The 19,938-nt window shown below is 37.3% G+C and overlaps 1 protein-coding gene across 1 annotated transcript in view; it reads left to right on the forward strand.

Moving 5' to 3' along the window:
* Positions 1 to 19,938, forward strand: part of galnt9 (polypeptide N-acetylgalactosaminyltransferase 9) — a 118,865-nt gene that overhangs the window by 62,652 nt on the left and 36,275 nt on the right. Inside the window, exons 5-6 of the mRNA XM_059548664.1 lie at positions 12,773 to 12,970; positions 19,029 to 19,146. Coding sequence (XP_059404647.1) covers positions 12,773 to 12,970; positions 19,029 to 19,146 — 316 coding nt within the window. The remainder of the gene's footprint in view (positions 1 to 12,772; positions 12,971 to 19,028; positions 19,147 to 19,938) is intronic.

The raw sequence follows: 19,938 nt of genomic DNA on the forward strand, positions 1-19,938 counted from the left end.
AATAATTAGGACATATTTATTAAAAATGATGATGATGATTAATTTTATTGTGATTTCTTTGTTAAAAAATGTGAAACGTCCCTTAAACTTAATTTTGTATTCTTTTATTTTTATCTATCTATTTATTTCTTTATTTCTTTTTTTGCCATGTTTAAATTACATTCCGAATCCTATGTTCCTGGAGACTTTTGTACTCCACTATAGGTGCATTCAGATTTTGGTATTATCTCTGACATAATATACATAGTTAATGGGTAAAGAAAGAACTGATCACCATTGCCCTACTGCACACCCTGTCACATAAGAGAGTCCCTTTTGTAATTAATCCAACCATTTACTGGAAGCTGTGTTAGTAATGGGATAGGGTTTTAAAAATTGGATATTTGGCTTCGAGGAGGCAATGCAGCATATTTTTGGACTTTTGAATTTCCTTGTTCCTTTTTTTACCTTTCTACTTGCTCACTTTGTTGTGTCTTGTGTCACCTTATATGTTTGTTTTGAACTGAGCCTTATGTAGCTCTCTAGTGTGTGTCATGACACTGTGATACTGCAAAGATATTTTTAGATTTCCCCCTCCCTCTTTCTTTTGTGGTCTTTTGTGACTTCCTGGAGTGTGGGCTGTAACTTTCCCTTTTTATCACACTAGTTTGACAGATATTCAATGAACAAAATTCTAAACGCAATTATAAAACAATTTTGTTTTTACCCCCATTTTTCATGAGCTGAATTCAAAGATCTAAGACTTTTTCTATGTACACAAAATATCCGTCTCAAATATTGTTCACAAATCTGTCTAAATCTGTTTTCTGTAAATCTAAATCTGTGAGCACTTCTTGTTTGCCGAGATAATCCATCCACCTCACAGATGTGACCTATCAAGATGCTGATTAGACAGCAGGATTATTGCACAGGTGTGCCTTAGGCTGGCCACAATAAAAGGCCACTCTAAAATGTGCAGTTCTACTGTCGTGGTGGGTCCGGGAGGTTCTGAGGGTCTGGAAACCAGTCTGTATTGGATGTGACCACCATTTGCCTCACGCAGAGCAACACATCTCCTTCGCACAGAGCTGACCAGGTTGTTGATTGTGGCCTGTGGAATCTTGGTCCACTCCTCTTCAATGGCTGTGTGAAGTTGCTGGATATTGCAGGAACTGGAACACGCTGTCGTATACGCGGATCCAGAGCGTCCCAAACATGCTCAAGGGTTACATGTCCGGTGAGTATGGTGGCCATGCAAGAACTGGGATGTTTTCAGCTTCCAGGAATTGTGTACAGGTCCTTGAAACATGGGGCCGTGCATTATCATGCTGCAACATGAGGTGATGGTCGTGGATGAATGGCAAGGCAATAGTCCTCAGGATCTCATCACATCACTCTGTGCTTTCAAAATGGCATCAATAAAATGCACCTGTGTTCGTTGCCTATAACATATGCCTGCCCATTCCATAACCTCACCGCCACCATGGGCCACTCGATCCACAACATTGACATCAGCAAACTGCTCACCCACACAACGCCATACACACTGTCCGCCATCTGCCCTGTACAGTGAAAACTGGGATTCATCCATGAAGAGAACACCTGTGTGAGCATTTGCCCACTCAAGTTGGTTACGATGACAAACTGCAGTCAGATCAAGCCCCCGAAGTGGTTGACAAGCATGCAGATGAGCTTCTCTGAGATGGTTTCTCACAGTTTGTGCAGAAATTATCTGGTTATGCAAAATGATTGTTGCAGCAGCTGTCCGGCTGGCTGGTCTTAGACGATCTTGGAGGTGAAGATGCTGGATGTGGAGGTCCTTGGCTGGTTTGGTTACACGTGGTCTGCGGTTGTGAGGCCGGTTGGATGTACTACCAAATTCTCTGAAATGCCTTTGGAGATGGCTTATGGTAGAGAAATGAACGTATAGCCCCGTCTAGCATTTCCGAGTGTTTTTTTCCCTGTGTTTGTTATTCCCTTGTTTGACCTTTGGACTGTGTATTCCGACTCTGATTCTCTGCTGCCTGCCCTGATCTCTGCTTGTTTCTGGTTTCGATTCTGGTTATCCCTGACACACCAGACGCCATTCCTGATTTCTGCCTGTCTGACCATTCTGTTAATGCTGCAATTGGATCCGAACATCTCTGACTCACTCATCGTAACAACACCAGTGAGGTGGATGGATTATCTCAGCAAAGGAGTAGTGCTCACCAACACAGATTTAGACAGATTTGTGAACAATATTTGAAAGAAATAGGCCTTTTGTGTACATAGAAAAGGTCTTAGATCTTTGAGTTCAGCTCATGAAAAATGGGGGCAAAAACAAAAGTGTTGCAAAAGTATAATTTTGTTCAGTAAATGTTCCTGCTTGCAGTCAGTATGTATGCATATTAGCACTACAGTAGGTGATAACATCAGGCTATAAAATAGGATGATAAAATCAGGGAAAGGCTCACAGAGATATAGTGAATGTATTGTTGGACATTGTTTTCTCTACTTCCTGTTGGCCTTCTGTAAAAAAAAAAAGTAGCTCCGTGTAGCTGTTTTTATTTTATTTTTTTCTCTAGAATCTTTATCTTACTATCACTCTCTGTTTTTAAAGTGGTAAAATATAACTTAATTCACACCATATTTCTGATATTATCGATCAATCTTATCAGATTAACTTTGATCGTTCACTTTTATTTTATTTACGTGAGTGCAGTACACCTGCAAAGCGTTAGCACTCGTTAGCTTGTCATTAGCGTTTTCATTCGAACCTATCGCTGTTTTCTTTTCTCCTCTCCCTCGCTCCAGTTTTTCACAAGTTCATCAAACAACCGCAGTAAGAATTTTCATCAAGCACGGTGAGTAATGGCTTCTCCTATCATTGTTTCTTGCACCTCTTGCCACATGTACAGTTTATCTATCTCTGTCGCTGATGAGGGATTCACATGTGATAAATGCAGGGAAATAGTTAGGCTGACAGAGAAGATTTCAGAATTAGAGACACGCATCCAAACTTTAATTGAGGACAGTAAGAATGTTAGGGCTCTAGATACGGCTTTGGATGCGTCTAGCTCAGGGATTCCTGTACATTGTTCGGTTCCGGAAACAGAGCCCCAGCAGCAGGGCAACTGGGTGACGGTGAGGCAGCGTAGTCGTGGGTCAAAACACCGCTCTTATGTTCCGATCAAAACATTAAACAGGTTCTCCCCACTCAGTGATGCACCCACTGAGAAACCTGATGAAAGTGCTCTAGTTATTGGTGATTCTATTGTACGGAACGTGAATATAGAGACACCAGCCACCATAGTCAAATGTTTACCGGGAGCCAGAGCGCCTGACATCTTGGCAAATTTAAAAGTGCTGGCTAATGCTAAACGTAAATACAGTAAGATTGTTATTCATGCCGGCGCTAATGATGTTCGACTTCGCCAGTCGGAGATCACTAAAAATAACATTAAAGAGGTGTGTGAACTTGCAAGCATGATGTCAGACACTGTAATATGCTCAGGTCCCCTCCCTGCTTACCGTGGTGATGAGATGCATAGCAGATTGTCATCACTCAATGGCTGGATGTCTAAGTGGTGCCCACAGAATAACATAGGTTTCATAGACAATTGGACGAGCTTTTGGGGCAGACCTGACCTGTTTAAAAGAGATGGTCTTCATCCCTCCTGGGGTGGCGCCACTCTTCTCTCTAGAAATATGGCAAATAGTCTTAGTGTTTATACTTGACTAACTGGGGCCCAGGTCAGGAAGCAGACAGACTGGCTAAACCGACCGTCTGCTAGCTGCCTCCCGTCACAAAGGTCAGTTAATTCTCAGCACATAGAGACTTTTTCACCTAGATATCACACTATAGAGACTGTGTCTGTTCCCCGAACTAGAAAATACAAAAAACGTCCAAACCAAGTTAAGATTAACAATTTAATTGAGGTTCAACAAATAAAAAACAGAAGCAATATGGATAAACAAATGATAAAGCTTGGCTTATTGAATATCAGATCCCTTTCTACGAAAACACTTTTTGTAAATAATATGATCACTGATCATAATATAGATGTACTCTGTTTGACAGAAACCTGGCTAAAACCTGATGATTACATTATTTTAAATGAGTCCACCCCCCAAGATTACTGTTATAAACATGAGCCACGTCTAAAAGGCAAAGGTGGAGGTGTTGCTTCAATTTATAACAACGTTTTCAGGATTTCTCAGAGGGCAGGCTTCAAGTATAACTCATTTGAAGTAATGGTACTTCATATAACATTATCCAAAGAAACAAATTTTAATGATAAATCCTCTGTTATGTTTGTACTGGCTACTGTATACAGGCCACCAGGGCACCATACAGACTTTATTAAAGAGTTTGGTGATTTTACATCCGAGTTAGTTCTGGCTGCAGATAAAGTTTTAATAGTTGGTGATTTTAATATCCATGTTGATAATGAAAACTATGCATTGGGATCAGCATTTATAGACATTCTGAACTCTATTGGTGTTAGACAACACGTTTCAGGACCTACTCATTGTCGAAATCATACTCTAGATTTAATACTGTCACATGGAATTGATGTTGATGGTGTTGAAATTATTCAGCCAAGTGATGATATCTCAGATCATTATTTAGTTCTTTGCAAAATTCATATAGCCAAAATTGTAAATTCCACTTCTTGTTACAAGTATGGAAGAACCATCACTTCTAACACAAAAGACTGCTTTTTAAGTTATCTTCCTGATGTATCCAAATTCCTTAGCATATCCAAAACCTCAGAACAACTTGATGATGTAACAGAAACTATGGACTCTCTCTTTTTTAGCACTTTAAATAAAGTTGCTCCTTTACGCTTAAGGAAGGTTAAGGAAAACAGTTTGACACCATGGTATAATGAGCATACTCGCACCCTAAAGAGAGCAGCCCGAAAAATGGAGCGCAGCTGGAGGAAAACAAAACTAGAGGTATTTCGTATTGCTTGGCGGGAAAGTAACATATCCTACAGAAAAGCATTAAAAACTGCTAGATCCGATTACTTTTCTTCTCTTTTAGAAGAAAACTAACATAACCCCAGGTATTTATTCAATACAGTGGCTAAATTAACGAAAAATAAAGCCTCAACAAGTGTTGACATTTCCCAACACCACAGCAGTAATGACTTTATGAACTACTTTACTTCTAAAATCGATACTATTAGAGATAAAATTGCAACCATTCAGCCGTCAGCTACAGTATCACATCAGACAGTGCACTATAGATCCCCTGAGGAACAGTTCCACTCATTCTCTACTGTAGGAGAGGAAGAATTGTATAAACTTGTTAAATCATCTAAACCAACAACATGTATGTTAGACCCTATACCATCTAAGCTCCTGAAAGAGGTGCTTCCAGAAGTCATAGATCCTCTTCTGACTATTATTAATTCCTCATTGTCATTAGGACATGTCCCCAAAACCTTCAAACTGGCTGTTATTAAGCCTCTCATCAAAAAACCACAACTTGACCCCAAAGAACTAGTTAATTATAGACCAATCTCGAATCTCCCTTTTCTGTCCAAGATACTAGAAAAGGTGGTATCCACACAATTATATTCCTTCTTAGAGAAAAATGGTATATGTGAGGATTTCCAGTCAGGATTTAGACCGTATCATAGTACTGAGACTGCTCTTCTTAGAGTTACAAATGATCTGCTCTTATCATCTGATCGTGGGTGTATCTCTCTATTAGTTTTATTGGATCTTAGTGCTGCGTTTGACACAATTGACCACAACATTCTTTTGCATAGACTTGAATACTTTGTTGGCATCAGTGGAAGTGCATTAGCATGGTTTAAATCGTACGTATATGACCGCCATCAGTTCGTAGCAGTGAATGAAGATGTATCCTATCGATCACAAGTGCAGTATGGAGTACCTCAAGGCTCAGTACTAGGGCCGCTACTCTTCACGCTTTATATGTTACCCTTGGGAGATATCATCAGGAAACATGGTGTTAGCTTTCACTGTTATGCTGATGATACTCAGCTCTATATTTCTTCGCAGCACGGTGAAACACACCAATTTGAAAAACTAATGGATTGCATAGTCGATATAAAAAACTGGATGACGAGTAATTTCTTACTGCTAAATTCTGAAAAAACAGAGGTGTTAATTATAGGACCTAAAAACTCTGCTTGTAATAACCTGGAACACTGTCTAAGACTTGATGGTTGCTCTGTCAATTCTTCATCATCAGTTAGGAACCTAGGTGTGCTACTTGATCGCAATCTTTCCTTAGAAAGCCACGTTTCTAGCATTTGTAAAACTGCATTTTTCCATCTCAAAAATATATCTAAATTACGGCCTATGCTCTCAATGTCAAATGCAGAAATGTTAATCCATGCATTTATGACCTCAAGGTTAGATTATTGTAATGCTTTATTGGGTGGTTGTTCTGCACGCTTAGTAAACAAACTACAGCTAGTCCAAAATGCAGCAGCAAGAGTTCTTACTAGAACCAGGAAGTATGACCATATTAGCCCGGTCCTGTCAACACTGCACTGGCTCCCTATCAAGCATCGCATAGATTTTAAAATATTGCTTATTACTTATAAAGCCCTGAATGGTTTAGCACCTCAGTATTTGAATGAGCTCCTTTTACATTATAATCCTCTACGTCCGCTACGTTCTCAAAACTCAGGCAATTTGATAATACCTAGAATATCAAAATCAACTGCAGGCGGCAGATCCTTTTCCTATTTGGCGCCCAAACTCTGGAATAACCTACCTAACATTGTTCGGGAGGCAGACACACTCTTGCAGTTTAAATCTAGATTAAAGACCCATCTCTTTAACCTGGCATACACATAACATACTAATATGCTTTTATTATCCAAATCCGTTAAAGGATTTTTAGGCTGCATTAATTAGGTAAACCGGAACCGGAAACACTTCCCATAACAACCTATGTACTTGCTACATCATTAGAAGAATGGCATCTACGCTAATATTTGTCTGTTTCTCTCTTGTTCCGAGGTCACCGTGGCCACCAGATCCAGTCTGTGTTCAGATCAGAGGGTCACTGCAGTCACCCGGATCCAGTACGTATCCAGACCAGATGGTGGATCAGCACCTAGAAAGGACCTCTACATCCCTGAAAGACAGCGGAGACCAGGACAACTAGAGCCCCAGATACAGATCCCCTGTAAAGACCTTGTCTCAGAGGAGCACCAGGACAAGACCACAGGAAACAGATGATTCTTCTGCACAATCTGACTTTGCTGCAGCCTGGAATTGAACTACTGGTTTCGTCTGGTCAGAGGAGAACTGGTCCCCCAACTGAGCCTGGTTTCTCCCAAGGTTTTTTTCTCCATTCTGTCACCGATGGAGTTTCGGTTCCTTGCCGCTGTCGCCTCTGGCTTGCTTAGTTGGGGACACTTCATCTACAGCGATATCGTTGACTTGATTGCAAATAAATGCACAGACACTATTTAACTGAACAGAGATGACATAACTGAATCCAATGATGAACTGCCTTTAACTCTCATTTTTGCATTATTGACACTGTTTTCCTAATGAATGTTGTTCAGTTGCTTTGACGCAATGTATTTTGTTTAAAGCGCTATATAAATAAAGGTGACATTGACATATTGTATTAATTTGTGGAGGTTAATTTGTATGCTGTGTTTCATCATTACCATATTCAGTGTGTTGCTATTTGCCTTGAAAAGTAATTTCAACTGTAATTTAATTAGCAAAAAATTACTTAGACTAAATAGACTTTTTATTTCACTCACAATTGCGAGTAAATGAAGTCAGAATTGTGAGATATTACAATTGTGCAATTCTAAGAAAAGTTGGAATCGTGAGAAATAAACTTGCAATTGCAAGAAAAAAAGTTTGATTATAACTGTGAGATTATAACACAGTTATAATACATTTTTAATCCATTTATCCATTTTTTTATCCATGTTGGAAATGAAACAAAACAAAAAAAATCTGGATTATGAGGAAAGAAAAAAATTACTTGTGAAAATAAAAAATAAAAAAATACAGTTACCTTTTAGTTTTTTATCCTGTGGCAGAAACGAGCTTTCATATTTTATTAGATTTTTTCCTTCAACTAAACTATTTTTACAATCTCAGCTCACTATATGGTTGCTCTACTTATCAAATGATAAGATTAGTATTGTTTTTCACCATTACAAGACAGGATTCCCAATAGAATGAGCTGAACATGTTTAGTTTTTCATGAAATAGCTGCCATCTTGCCTGCATTTCCTAAAACCTTCTTAACGCTACATCATTCTTAAGTCATCTGTAACTTATTATTAATATGTGTTTCCCAATATGTTCTTAGTTAAGTATACCTTCTATAAGTCATACTTTTTTAAGGTTGGTCTGGACCAGTCTTAGCAATACCTTATCACTGTTGACAGTTCACAGTTCTTTCTATACATTCTAAACAAATAAAATTCAATTAGGCTAACTGATTTTTTTTCATGCAAAGAATAAAACATTAGACTGATGGTTGCTAGCTTTTTTATTATATTATCCAAAGGTACATCAGCTGGCAAACCATTAGACAGTAAAGGTTTATGAGTCTGTTTAAATGGAATGATTGTGGTGGGGCATTTGATCAAACTATGACAGCCATACAGCGAATGATTGTGCTTAATGAAAGACGCCACCATCCACGGAGCCATTAAGTATATGTGCACTAAAATTTTAGTCTCCTGGCTACCATGTAAAATAAATAAAAAAAATAAATAAATAAAAAAATAAAAAAATAAAATTTGCCTGCCACAGAAGCAAATTCAGGAGATTTTAGATCTTGTTAAGCCTGGTTCACATGGGACGATTTTAAAATTGTCGGCCGATTTTCCAAATCTGAGAGACCCCACACACGGCGATAAAAAATCACGGGTCTAACAGTTTTGGTCGTACAGTGTGTGGTGTGCAGCCACACGGCAAAATCAACACATCACACATGAACCGATTTGACTCCCGAGCATTCCCAGGTCAGACGGTAAATCTTGCAAAATCCCTCGAGATCAAACGTGACTTCAGAGTAAACAATCATGGCGGACGAAGAGGATGCAGTGGCCATAGTTTGTGCTTTGTTTGTAACCGAAAAAAAACATAAGAAAAACAAGAAAAGGCAATGGTCAAAGAAGTGGAGACAAAGTCCTCCATCTCTGACGTCCACCGGACTTTCTGGTGTGCCATACCGCTGGCTGTTTTGATTTTGTTTCCCGGTACTTCCTCGCCGCCTCGTCACCTCGCTTTCTGATTGGCTACACACCACAGTCCACAGGCTGCGTGATCGTTTGTCCTCGGGGGACACCACACACGAGAAGAAATCGGGCCAAATAAATCCAACATGTTGGATATCCCCGATTTGAGATCGGAGCGGTCCCGACGTCCTTCCGAGCAGAGGAGAGCAGTCTTAACACACCACACATGGCAGGAATATCTGATCAGATTTTTTTACGATAATCGGAGCATCCTTAAGATTCTCGGAAGGTGTCAATCGGGGCTAAAATCGGACTAATTATCCTGCCGTGTGAACCAGGCTTTAGTCTGACTTTGACAAGAGAAACTCGACGGAGCTAACCCCTCAGCCCCAAAATTCAGCAGCTGCGGTAGCTGTCCGCTTTCTCTCTCTTTTTTCACTGCCATAGTTGCTGTTGATTATATGTTTTGCTTTTATTGAGTAGGTAATCCAATAACAGAAATTAGTGATTTATACCAATAATGTGATGCGGCTGCTGGACAGTCAACCCTGGTCGAGGAGTAGATGAAGACACTACGTAAAATATATCAGGATATTATAAATGACCCTTTCAAAATCCATGGCAGGCATACTGCTAGTTAGTGATAACATATATATATATATATATATATATGATATATCATTACGCGCCCCCACTTTTGATAACACGGAAATTCATCCCCCGCACTTTTTCGGTCAAGTGTGTTCGTATAGAGGTTTTCAAGAGCTGGTGTGAATAAATTAAAATTGAAACTCAAAAAGACAGGATAGTTTGCGCATGACCTGATGTTTTATTTGGATCTAGAAGGCGAGACGTATATCACAGAGCGCTAAACTCTCTTGCAGTCTGTGTTTAATTCATACTCGAAGCCGGAGGGCGCTCTGCAGAAAATCATACCAGGAAACACCTAATATGGGCAACAGCGTCCAACTATCGTTGTATGAAAACAGTTTTCACAGAAAAACCTTTTACACAGTCTATGAGAAAAACAGACACGATTGCGACAAAATGTGTTTTTTTCAAGTCATCTCCAGCAGGTGATAAATAAAGTATATGAAAAATGCTATTATTACAGTATAAAAACTATTCTGCCTTATTATGTGATAAAAAAAGTGTTTGTAGTATATAAACAAATCATTATTATTTGTTAATATCCAGCAGTTATAGATTTCTAAGCCAATTAAAAGCTAGAAATTATATATTATATATATATATATATATATATATATATATATAATTATATATATATATAAGAAAATTGTTATATTTATAAAATATTTTTGTTTATATATACTGTATATATATATATGCTGTATATATATATGCCCGCCCATGAGGCAGTTTGACAGACATGTCCAACAACCAATCACAGTTCGTTTCAGCGTCACATTTCTGATTTTCACTTTTCACTATAACTGACCTGTGAGTAAAATTCTGACGTATTTTAATGATTCTATGCCGTGAACATTAAATATTTGACATACTTCTGAATATCCAGCATTTAGTTTATCCTGATAAGCACTCATGCACAGCACAGTTGTAAACTCGACTGCTTTCTTCTTTTGTGAGGTGGTTTGGCGCCACAGCATTTTTTTTTTCCAGGGGGAACGTTAAAGAATGCGACACACATGTCTCCCGGAAATCCTGTAGAATTCAACCAATCCAATGACGACTTCGACACTCCTGAAGTATTTCCACTTTTGTGACCCATATGCATGAGACGTTTAGCCAATGGTCCATGGGTGTGACATCTGAGGTTGAGACTACGTGTTCACTAGAGTACCACAATGCATGCGTGTGCATTCTTCTGCTTGTAAACAAGGCACGGTGCATCTGGGTTCTACATTAGACATGGAAGAGTCATTCAACTGGAAAAGAAGAAATTGTTGAAAAAAGTCATTCTTTTTCATTTCTTTGCACACAAAAATTATTCCTGTAGCTTCATAAAGTTAAGGTAGAACCACTGATGTCACATGGACTATTTGAATGATGTCCTTACTACCTTTCTGGGCCTTGAACGAGGTAGTTGCATTGCTGTCTGCAGGGTCAGAAAGCTCAGATTTCATCAGAAATATCTCAGTTTGTGTTCTGAAAAAGTCTTATGGGTTTGGAATTACATGAGGCTTAGTAATAATGACAGAATTTATATTTTTGGGTGAACCATCCCTTTAACACTAAAGTAATGCCTGAAAATTCAACTTTGCCATCACAGGAATAAATCATATTTTAAAGTGCATTACAATAGAAAACAGTTACTTATATATAATTCTATTTTACAATATTATTTTGTTACATTATTTCTGATCCAAGTAATGCAGTCTTGGTGAGCATGAGAAACATTACAAAATCTTACCAACCTCAAACTTTTGTACAGTATTGTATTACCTTAAAGATGCTCCACAGTCTCTATGGAAATCCTTCCCCATCCCTTATAAAAAGACCTCTGTCCTAGATGACTACAATATACAGCCCATTTAAAACACTTTTTTCTTGTTAATTGGACACTTACATTAAGAAGCCTCTCAGCAGGCTATTTTTTTTTTCTGAAAGCCCCACTCACAGCCCTATTAAAACTCATGTCTCCGTGTTGATCATTACCTTAATGTGATTAAGCTTTTTAAGTATGACCTCAAAAAAAAAGATGAAGGATACCAATGGAAAAGACATAGGATGATGTAAAAAGAAGAAATAGTACATTTAGAAGTCAAAGAACAAAGCTAGACAAAAATGGTTTGTGAGGCGATAAAGAAGGCACAAAAAAGGACATTAATGGGAGGGACTGATGAAAAGTTTTTGTAGGTTTTTTTGTTTGTCTTGTGTTTGCTTCTGTTGCAAATGTCAATATGTGATGATTACACTGTCAGGCTTGATGGTTCTCCTTTTAAACCAACACCAGTTTTGATAATGAAATACAAGCTCATTTCCAAAAATGACAAAATCAATTTTCTACCCAAGAGTATTCTTGGAAACAGCCACATGGATTTTAAAGTAAACACTGACGCTGTATACTATGATTGAATTGAATGAGAAAGTAGCATTTATTTTGTTTTGGTTATTTACAATGTCAGTTTGCTTGAGACATTTGTGCATTACAATTAAATATCTGGACTGTGTGATGCACAAATTATATTACATTTTACAAATTCAAAAAGGCACAGCGTATGTAACACCTTGTCAACAACTTTAATTATTCATCAATACCAAAAAGAAATATATTGTCATTGATATTTGGTTTAGTTTGGTATTACGGATTAAATCTGAGAAGATTCATACGAGTGTTATTGTACAAAAATGTTGTAGAAAATGTTGTAGAATTACAGTGTGTTGTTCCCCCATCAGTCCTGCTTCCAGGCTCTGGTATAGGTGTTTTGGAGAATGTTTTAATAAAATAGTGTAAGAGCATTTCACATTGACATCCTAACACTTGTTTTACCTCTGTTGCTCTTTGTAGAACGAATATAACCACTATTTATATTGAAAGTAAGAAAGGCTCAATATGTCTCAACTCCCAATCTCTCTCTCTTCTTCTTTTTTCTTCCTGATCTCTATCATTTATTCAGGGCTGAGCCTATCCTCACAAGAGTGAAAGAAGATCACACTAGGATAATCCTCCCTGCGATAGATAATATCAAGTACAACACCTTTGAGGTGCAGCAATACGCTAATGCAGCCCATGGCTACAACTGGGGCCTCTGGTGCATGTACATCATCCCACCACAGGATTGGCTGGACAAAGGAGATGAGACTGCCCCCATCAGGTAAGGGCATCCAGTGCTCCACTCCATAATGACATCCTCTGAAATACAAATGACCAGGAATATAAGAAATGAATATTTTGTGATAAGGTTATAAGGTGGCGTTGGTTTCCTGATGTTTTTGCTTCCTTAAAGGATTTGTTGGTGTTATTTCATACGGTGCAGAAAAACCTTTCAATCCACATTTTAGGGTTGCATTGCCAGTGCTTCAAAAACTACCATGGATTACCACAGTTTTATATCATTATGTTGGACAGTGTGCTGCTACTCTTCAAACTGTTGTAACAACAAAATCATGGGTGAGGTGTGATTCCCAAGGAATGGGTGAACTAATAAAATGTATACAGAAAAAAAAAAATCAGAATTTTCGAAACTCAGTTCGATTCCGAAACCCGAAGGAACCACAACAACCCAGACTTCAGCACATCATTAAGTGAAACAGTAGTATAATATATTGTTTATTAGCACTTCTGTTTGCCTGTGTCTAAGTTTCACTTAGTTTCACTCTCGTAGTTTAATCTTCATCAGAGGTCTACTAGTATGAAATATCATATTTTTGTTCAAATATTACTTGCATAGCAAAAAGTATTTGGACATGTAAACTACAATTCAAATGTATAAATGTCATTGCAACATACAGAAACCAAAATAATATCAATAAGTGGCACATTTAAATAATATCAGATAAGTGACATTTAGGTTGCACAGTTATCAGTTTAAACAAGATGAATTTTGTTAGGTTTCAAAATATGGAACAGTATATATTGTTCAAAAATAAGACAAGCAATTTCGACAATTTCTAGTTGTCAAACATTGTGGAAAAGCACTTCCTTATGATATTCCTGTTTTTTTTTTAACTCCCAGTGTCACTTTCATTTACATTGAAAAATAAGCATTTTTAGGATCTAAAGTTTATGTACAGTACGCATTCAGCTATCACGATGGAGCATCATCATCAAAAAATAGCTCATGTGGAAATAGTTTTATGAATTGTCGGCACTTTATCTGTTGTAAAAAAAAAAATTCGAATTTACAATGACTTCCTTCCAGTTGGCATTGAGAGTGACCAACGCTTGATGATCAAAAAAAAAAATTGTAAATATAACAAAATGAATACTAACTGAAGGTATATATCACATATGATTACTATTTACGAAAGTATAATCAAGAAACATAAGATATGCCTAAGATTGTTCACGGTTGTGTAAGACATGTCTTCGACTGTCTTATAGTGGCCAATGTGAGATTCTGCCTGTGCACGTGAACATCTTGTGTTAAAGGACATTGTGTGATGAAAGGATGATGTGCTCATTTGAACTTTACTCTGGGTTCATGATAATACCCAATGCAGTCTGCTATGCTTGTTCATCTAATATTTGCCAGACTTTCCATTGTTTCATTTCCCTATAAAAGTAACACCCCTTGTACAGTACAATAAAGTTGAGCTTTGTTCCCGGGTACCTGCTCTTCTCTGCTCAGATAACCCAACCTGAACCAAAATTATATTTGTGATCTCGAAGGCAAGAATATACAATTTATTCTTACAGATATGTAATATGTATAAAATAAATAAATAAAAGAAAATAATAACAAAAGAAAGAAATCCCTTTTCACTTTGTAAGTGTCATATTTGACAGTTGGCATTAGAAGTTATATTACTAATAACAATGGCATATGAGAAGTTCAACACCAAAGAAAAAAAAGTGTAGCAGCTGTATATAAAAAACACAAGGTGGCTAAATTTGCATGCTTAGCTGAAGCTTAGGCATTCATTATTTTCTCTCAATTTAATTAGTTTTTTAGCACCCCTCTGAACAGTTAAGCCTCGCCTGAGCACCCCCAACAACAACAACAAAAATCCTAGAGCTGCCACTGATTGATAGCAAGGTGATGATGTCCAGCTCTACCACACTGCAATTCTCAATCATGAAACTCTACAGTGAAATACTCATTTTATGCCTAAAACCAACTTGATGAAATGAGCTTTGTCCTAAACCCCTGAGACCAGTGGATATATCCTGAGGAGAGTATGAAATCTGGTCAAGGTCACTATTGTGTTAGAGTATCAGGACATTACAAATCCCATTCATTATTCATGTCTCTCACTGATAGCTATTTGGAGTGAGAAACTAGGCCTGTAGCCCAATATTACTGGTGCTGATCCCTGTGATGCCTCATAGTGGTTACTGAAAAGTTTTTTTATTATTATTCTTTTCAGTAATGTCTAATATCCTAAGAACTTTTTGATATGGCGATTTCATTTGATTTTATTGCTGTTCATACCTAAAGTGTATACTTAGATTTTTGTATGTAGCACTTTGCATCTAAAACAAACACATTTCTTGTGGACAGTATTTTAAACTTATAAAACAGAAATGTTTTGCAAGAATACCATCACAGTTTAAATATATTTGTAAATGTACTTATTAAAGTAATTTGTTTGTATAGCTGAATTGTCATTAAAGCAAAAAAAAAACCAAAAAAAGAAAAACATGAAAAAAAGTGATTTTGGATGCCACAGTAATTTTGATTTCTTTTTAGAAATTAGGCTAATGCACATATTGCAAATATATTTGCTCTCATTTATTAAAAATACAATTAAATTATGTTTAATGTACTAAAACATATTTTAAACACCTTTTTTTTGTCTTAACCTTTGAGAGATTATTCAAAGAGCATTTAAGGTATAAATGTTTCATCAGCAAGTGTTCCTTGGTAAATATACTCAGGACCTCTGTGGATCTAGCCTCATGCTTTACCAGATGAGATACAACTTTAGGATCTTAATTAGGGAATCTTTCCAAACTAATTTTGTCCTCACGCAGTGCTTAAAATCCTTTACCTAATTTGTCTTTTTAAAAATTACTTGTAAATCTGTAAATTTTGGCAAAGAAAATACTCTCCAGGACGAAAAGACTAGAACACAACATGAGGGTTAGACTGACATAACGATATAAGTTAAACGTTTGAACAAAATCTCATTACAGAAAAGACAGCAGTCATTGTCCATGCAACCCTTTTCTCAAGAGCTGATATTGACAGGTTAAAATGGCCGCCCGCAGGCCTGCAGTGAGTCAATGAGGTGGGCTATTGGAAATCATTCCAGCTCCACTTCTCTCAAGCTCTCGATGTATCCACTGCAGCTCAGCTAGCCTGTTGCTATTTGGCACTGAGGATCCCAATACTCATGGGGGAAAAGGGAAGTCGTGGCCTGGTGGTTAGAGAATCGGACTCCCAATCGAAGGGTTGTGGGTTCGAGTCCCGGGTCGGCAGGAATTGTGAGTGGGGGGAGTGCATGTACAGTTCTCTCACCACCTTCAATACCACGACTTAGGTGCCCTTGAGCAAGGCATCGAACCCCCAACTGCTCCCCGGGCGCCGCAGCATAAATGGCTGCCCACTGCTCTGGGTGTGTGCTCACAGTGTGTGTGTGTGTGTGTTCACTGCTCTGTGTGTGTGCACTTCGGATGGGTTAAATGCAGAGCACAAATTCTGAGTATGGGTCACCATACTTGGCTGAATGTCACTTCACTTCATAGCACACTTCAGCAGGGTTTATTTGAATCATTGAGTCATGTTTACAGTTAATAAATGATGAAGAATAAATGATGAAGGACAGTTAAGTTCAAATGTCAGCAAATAAGCCATTAGTTGCTCTAAGGTGAGAAACGCAGTGATTTCGTAAGATATTCCACATAAACACTTTTCAGAATAACACCCATTGTTGGGCTGTGAACATACAGTGCTTTGTACTTTCTGCTTTTTTAAGAAATTAAAATGATAACTATTATCTTTTTCACATTTTATGCTGACTAAAGCATGTTATCTATCTATTCATAAATAAGAAATTAAAGATGTGCTGTTATATGTATTTTTATTATTTTGAACAGGACAAATAAATAAAAAATATAATAAAAAAATAGACAAGCAAGTTTGTAAAGAATTTGACTGACAAAAGAATAATTTTCTGTTGATTGTTACAGTAGATTGTTACTCTTTGCAAAAGTATTTGTGATGTTGTCACCTTAAACTCATGAGGAAAAGTGAAGGAGAATTCTTTATTAACATCTTCTTAATATCAGACAAAGAAAACTCTGGGAAACAGAGTTTAAATGGACAGAAACTAATGAGACACATCTGGGAACATTACAAACTATTTAATCAAACACAACCGGAGATGAATTCACATAACAAGGACAAGAAAAACCAAATAAGGAAAACATACACGTGACAGATGTACTAATCACAATTAAATCAGTATTGGAATAAATGAAATATTTTCCTTAAGACAGCACTGTTTAAACAAAGCCTCCGACTCTTCACATTTTTTTCCCTCCATTCTTTGTGATCTAAATGATGCATCACAGTAGAAATGTTTCTACATCTAGCATTCATTAGCCTCTCAAAGAGGCCCACCTGTGGTTAGCCAACAAACAATTTACTTTCAACCCACCAGCAAATCACTGATACAAAAAAAAATATGACATTCAATGAAAAACTCATCTTGAGTTTCTGAAACACAACAGATCTTTTGTCTGTGGAGATTTGACAGCTCAAATCGTCTTGCCCCTCGCTGTGCTCACAACAAACCTCAGACTGACCCAAATGTTTTTTTGTATCAAAGACAGGAGTTTTAAACACAAGTGAAAAGTAAACTTGGTAAGAAAACTTTAACAAATATATATATATATATATATATGTGTGTGTGTGTGTGTGTACAGACCAAAAGTTTGGACACACCTTCTCATTCAAAGAGTTTTCTTTATTTTCATGACTATGAAAATTGTAGATTCACACTGAAGGCATCAAAACTATGAATTAACACATGTGGAATTATATATGGAATTATATACATAACAAAAAAAGTGTGAAACTACTGAATATATGTCATATTCTAGGTTCTCCAAAGTAGCCACCTTTTGCTTTGATTACTGCTTTGCACACTCTTGGCATTCTCTTGATGAGCTTCAAGAGGTAGTCACCTGAAATGGTCTTCCAACAGTCTTGAAGGAGTTCCCCGAGAGATGCTTAGCACTTGTTGGGCCTTTTGCCTTCTGTCTGCGGTCCAGCTCACCCCTAAACCATCTCGATTGGGTTCAGGTCCGGTGACTGTGGAGGCCAGGTCATCTGGCGCAGCACCCCATCACTCTCCTTCTTGCTCAAATAGCCCTTGATGCCTTCAGTGTGACTCTACAATTTTCATAGTCATGAAAATAAAGAAAACTCTTTGAATGAGAAGGTGTGTCCAAACTTTTGGTCTGTACTATATATATATATATATATATATATATATATATATATATATATATATATATATATATATATATATATATATATATATAAATGATTTGTATAAAGGTATCATATATCTCATTTGAAACTACTAATTTTAGAATGAATTTTAATGATTATGTGGTTGTCACAGAGCGACATTGACTTATTTACTTTGAACAACTTAGTTGGAAGGGATTTTGAGTTCAGTGTATCTCTGACTTGATAAAATAGGGATAACTGCCATCTCAGCAGACTGCCATATGTGGAGTTGTTTTAATATTACACACTGAAGAGAAAGAAACCTAGTGGGAATACAGGGAGAGTGGGAAGGAAGAGAGTAGCACATACAAAACAAATAAACACTTTTCTCTACTGTATGCATGATTACTCTCACCGCACAGTCTCTCAGTGGTGTGTATTTCTATTTAAACACACACAGTTTCTACTTTACATTAGACTTCTGGCTCATCTCACTCCCATTCAAAACAGAAATTCTTCATGCTCTGTGAGAGGGCAGATTCTGAATCCTTTAATTCGTAAATGATTTCCAGTCAGCTTCTCTATCTGACAGTGTTTTAATTCATCACCACTTCTTTCCCTAACCATATTCAGAGTCAGGCATCCATCTATCTATCCGCTCATCCGTACATCCATCTATCCATCTATCTATTCATCTGTCTGTCTATCTGTCTGTCTGTCTGTCTGTCATTCCATCAGTTAATCCATCCATCCAGTTTGTCTGAATATGAATGCAATGCTTATGTATATTTCTTTGTCTTGTACACAGGACACCTGCAATGATTGGATGCTCCTTTGTAGTGGATCGTGAGTATTTTGGAGAAATTGGACTGCTTGACCCAGGCATGGAGGTCTATGGAGGAGAGAACATTGAACTGGGAATGAGGGTAAGTAAGATCCTTCATAAACTTGTGTCATTATTTGCTTTAGATGAGTGAAGTATGGTGATGTAAACATTTGCACATAAAAACATTTTAAGTTGCAGTACAGAGAAAAATAAGTGTCTACCTCGTTAATTTTGTTTAGTTGAGACAAGTCCAGTGTATTTACGCCATTGGAATCCATTGAGCATGGAACTGTTTTAGCATATGAGACCCTCCAGAAATTGCAATTCATAATTGTTCACATTTCTACACAATTCTATTTACAAAGCTTCAGCATTTGACACACATTTAATTACATTTCTTCAAGGGATCATACTAGAAACTGTTGGGGGGTAAACATGCAGATTTCCCTTCCATCAAGAAGCAAATGTGTTGCCCAAAGGAAATGAAAGTACTCTGTGCCAAATTACACAAGGCAGTAGGGTACAAGTAGATTCCTGCAGCTGCAGCCCTGAGAGAAATTTCATGGCCCACATGGTTTGTGAGCCCATGGAAAAATTGAACTTGTTAAAATTCAGAAGCTGTTCTTTCTGTGGGGTGTCAAATATCCTTGGAAGATTAGCATAATTTGGATAAAAATCCTTTAATTCATTTTAAAGATTCAGAAATGTCTTTTCAGCCTGATTATAGATTGAATTATGGAGACGAATATTACTGATTGAAAATTCTAATTGGAGGCAGTTTCAGCTGTCAGTTTGTCAAAAGTCTCAGTGACAGTTGATACAAAAGCAGACTGAGTCACTTGAAGTTTTCATTGAAATTAGACTTTTTATTTGAAATATAAATTGTTTGTCA

This window comes from Carassius carassius, chromosome 4 (assembly GCF_963082965.1).
Source record: "Carassius carassius chromosome 4, fCarCar2.1, whole genome shotgun sequence".
Lineage (NCBI taxonomy): Eukaryota > Metazoa > Chordata > Actinopteri > Cypriniformes > Cyprinidae > Carassius > Carassius carassius.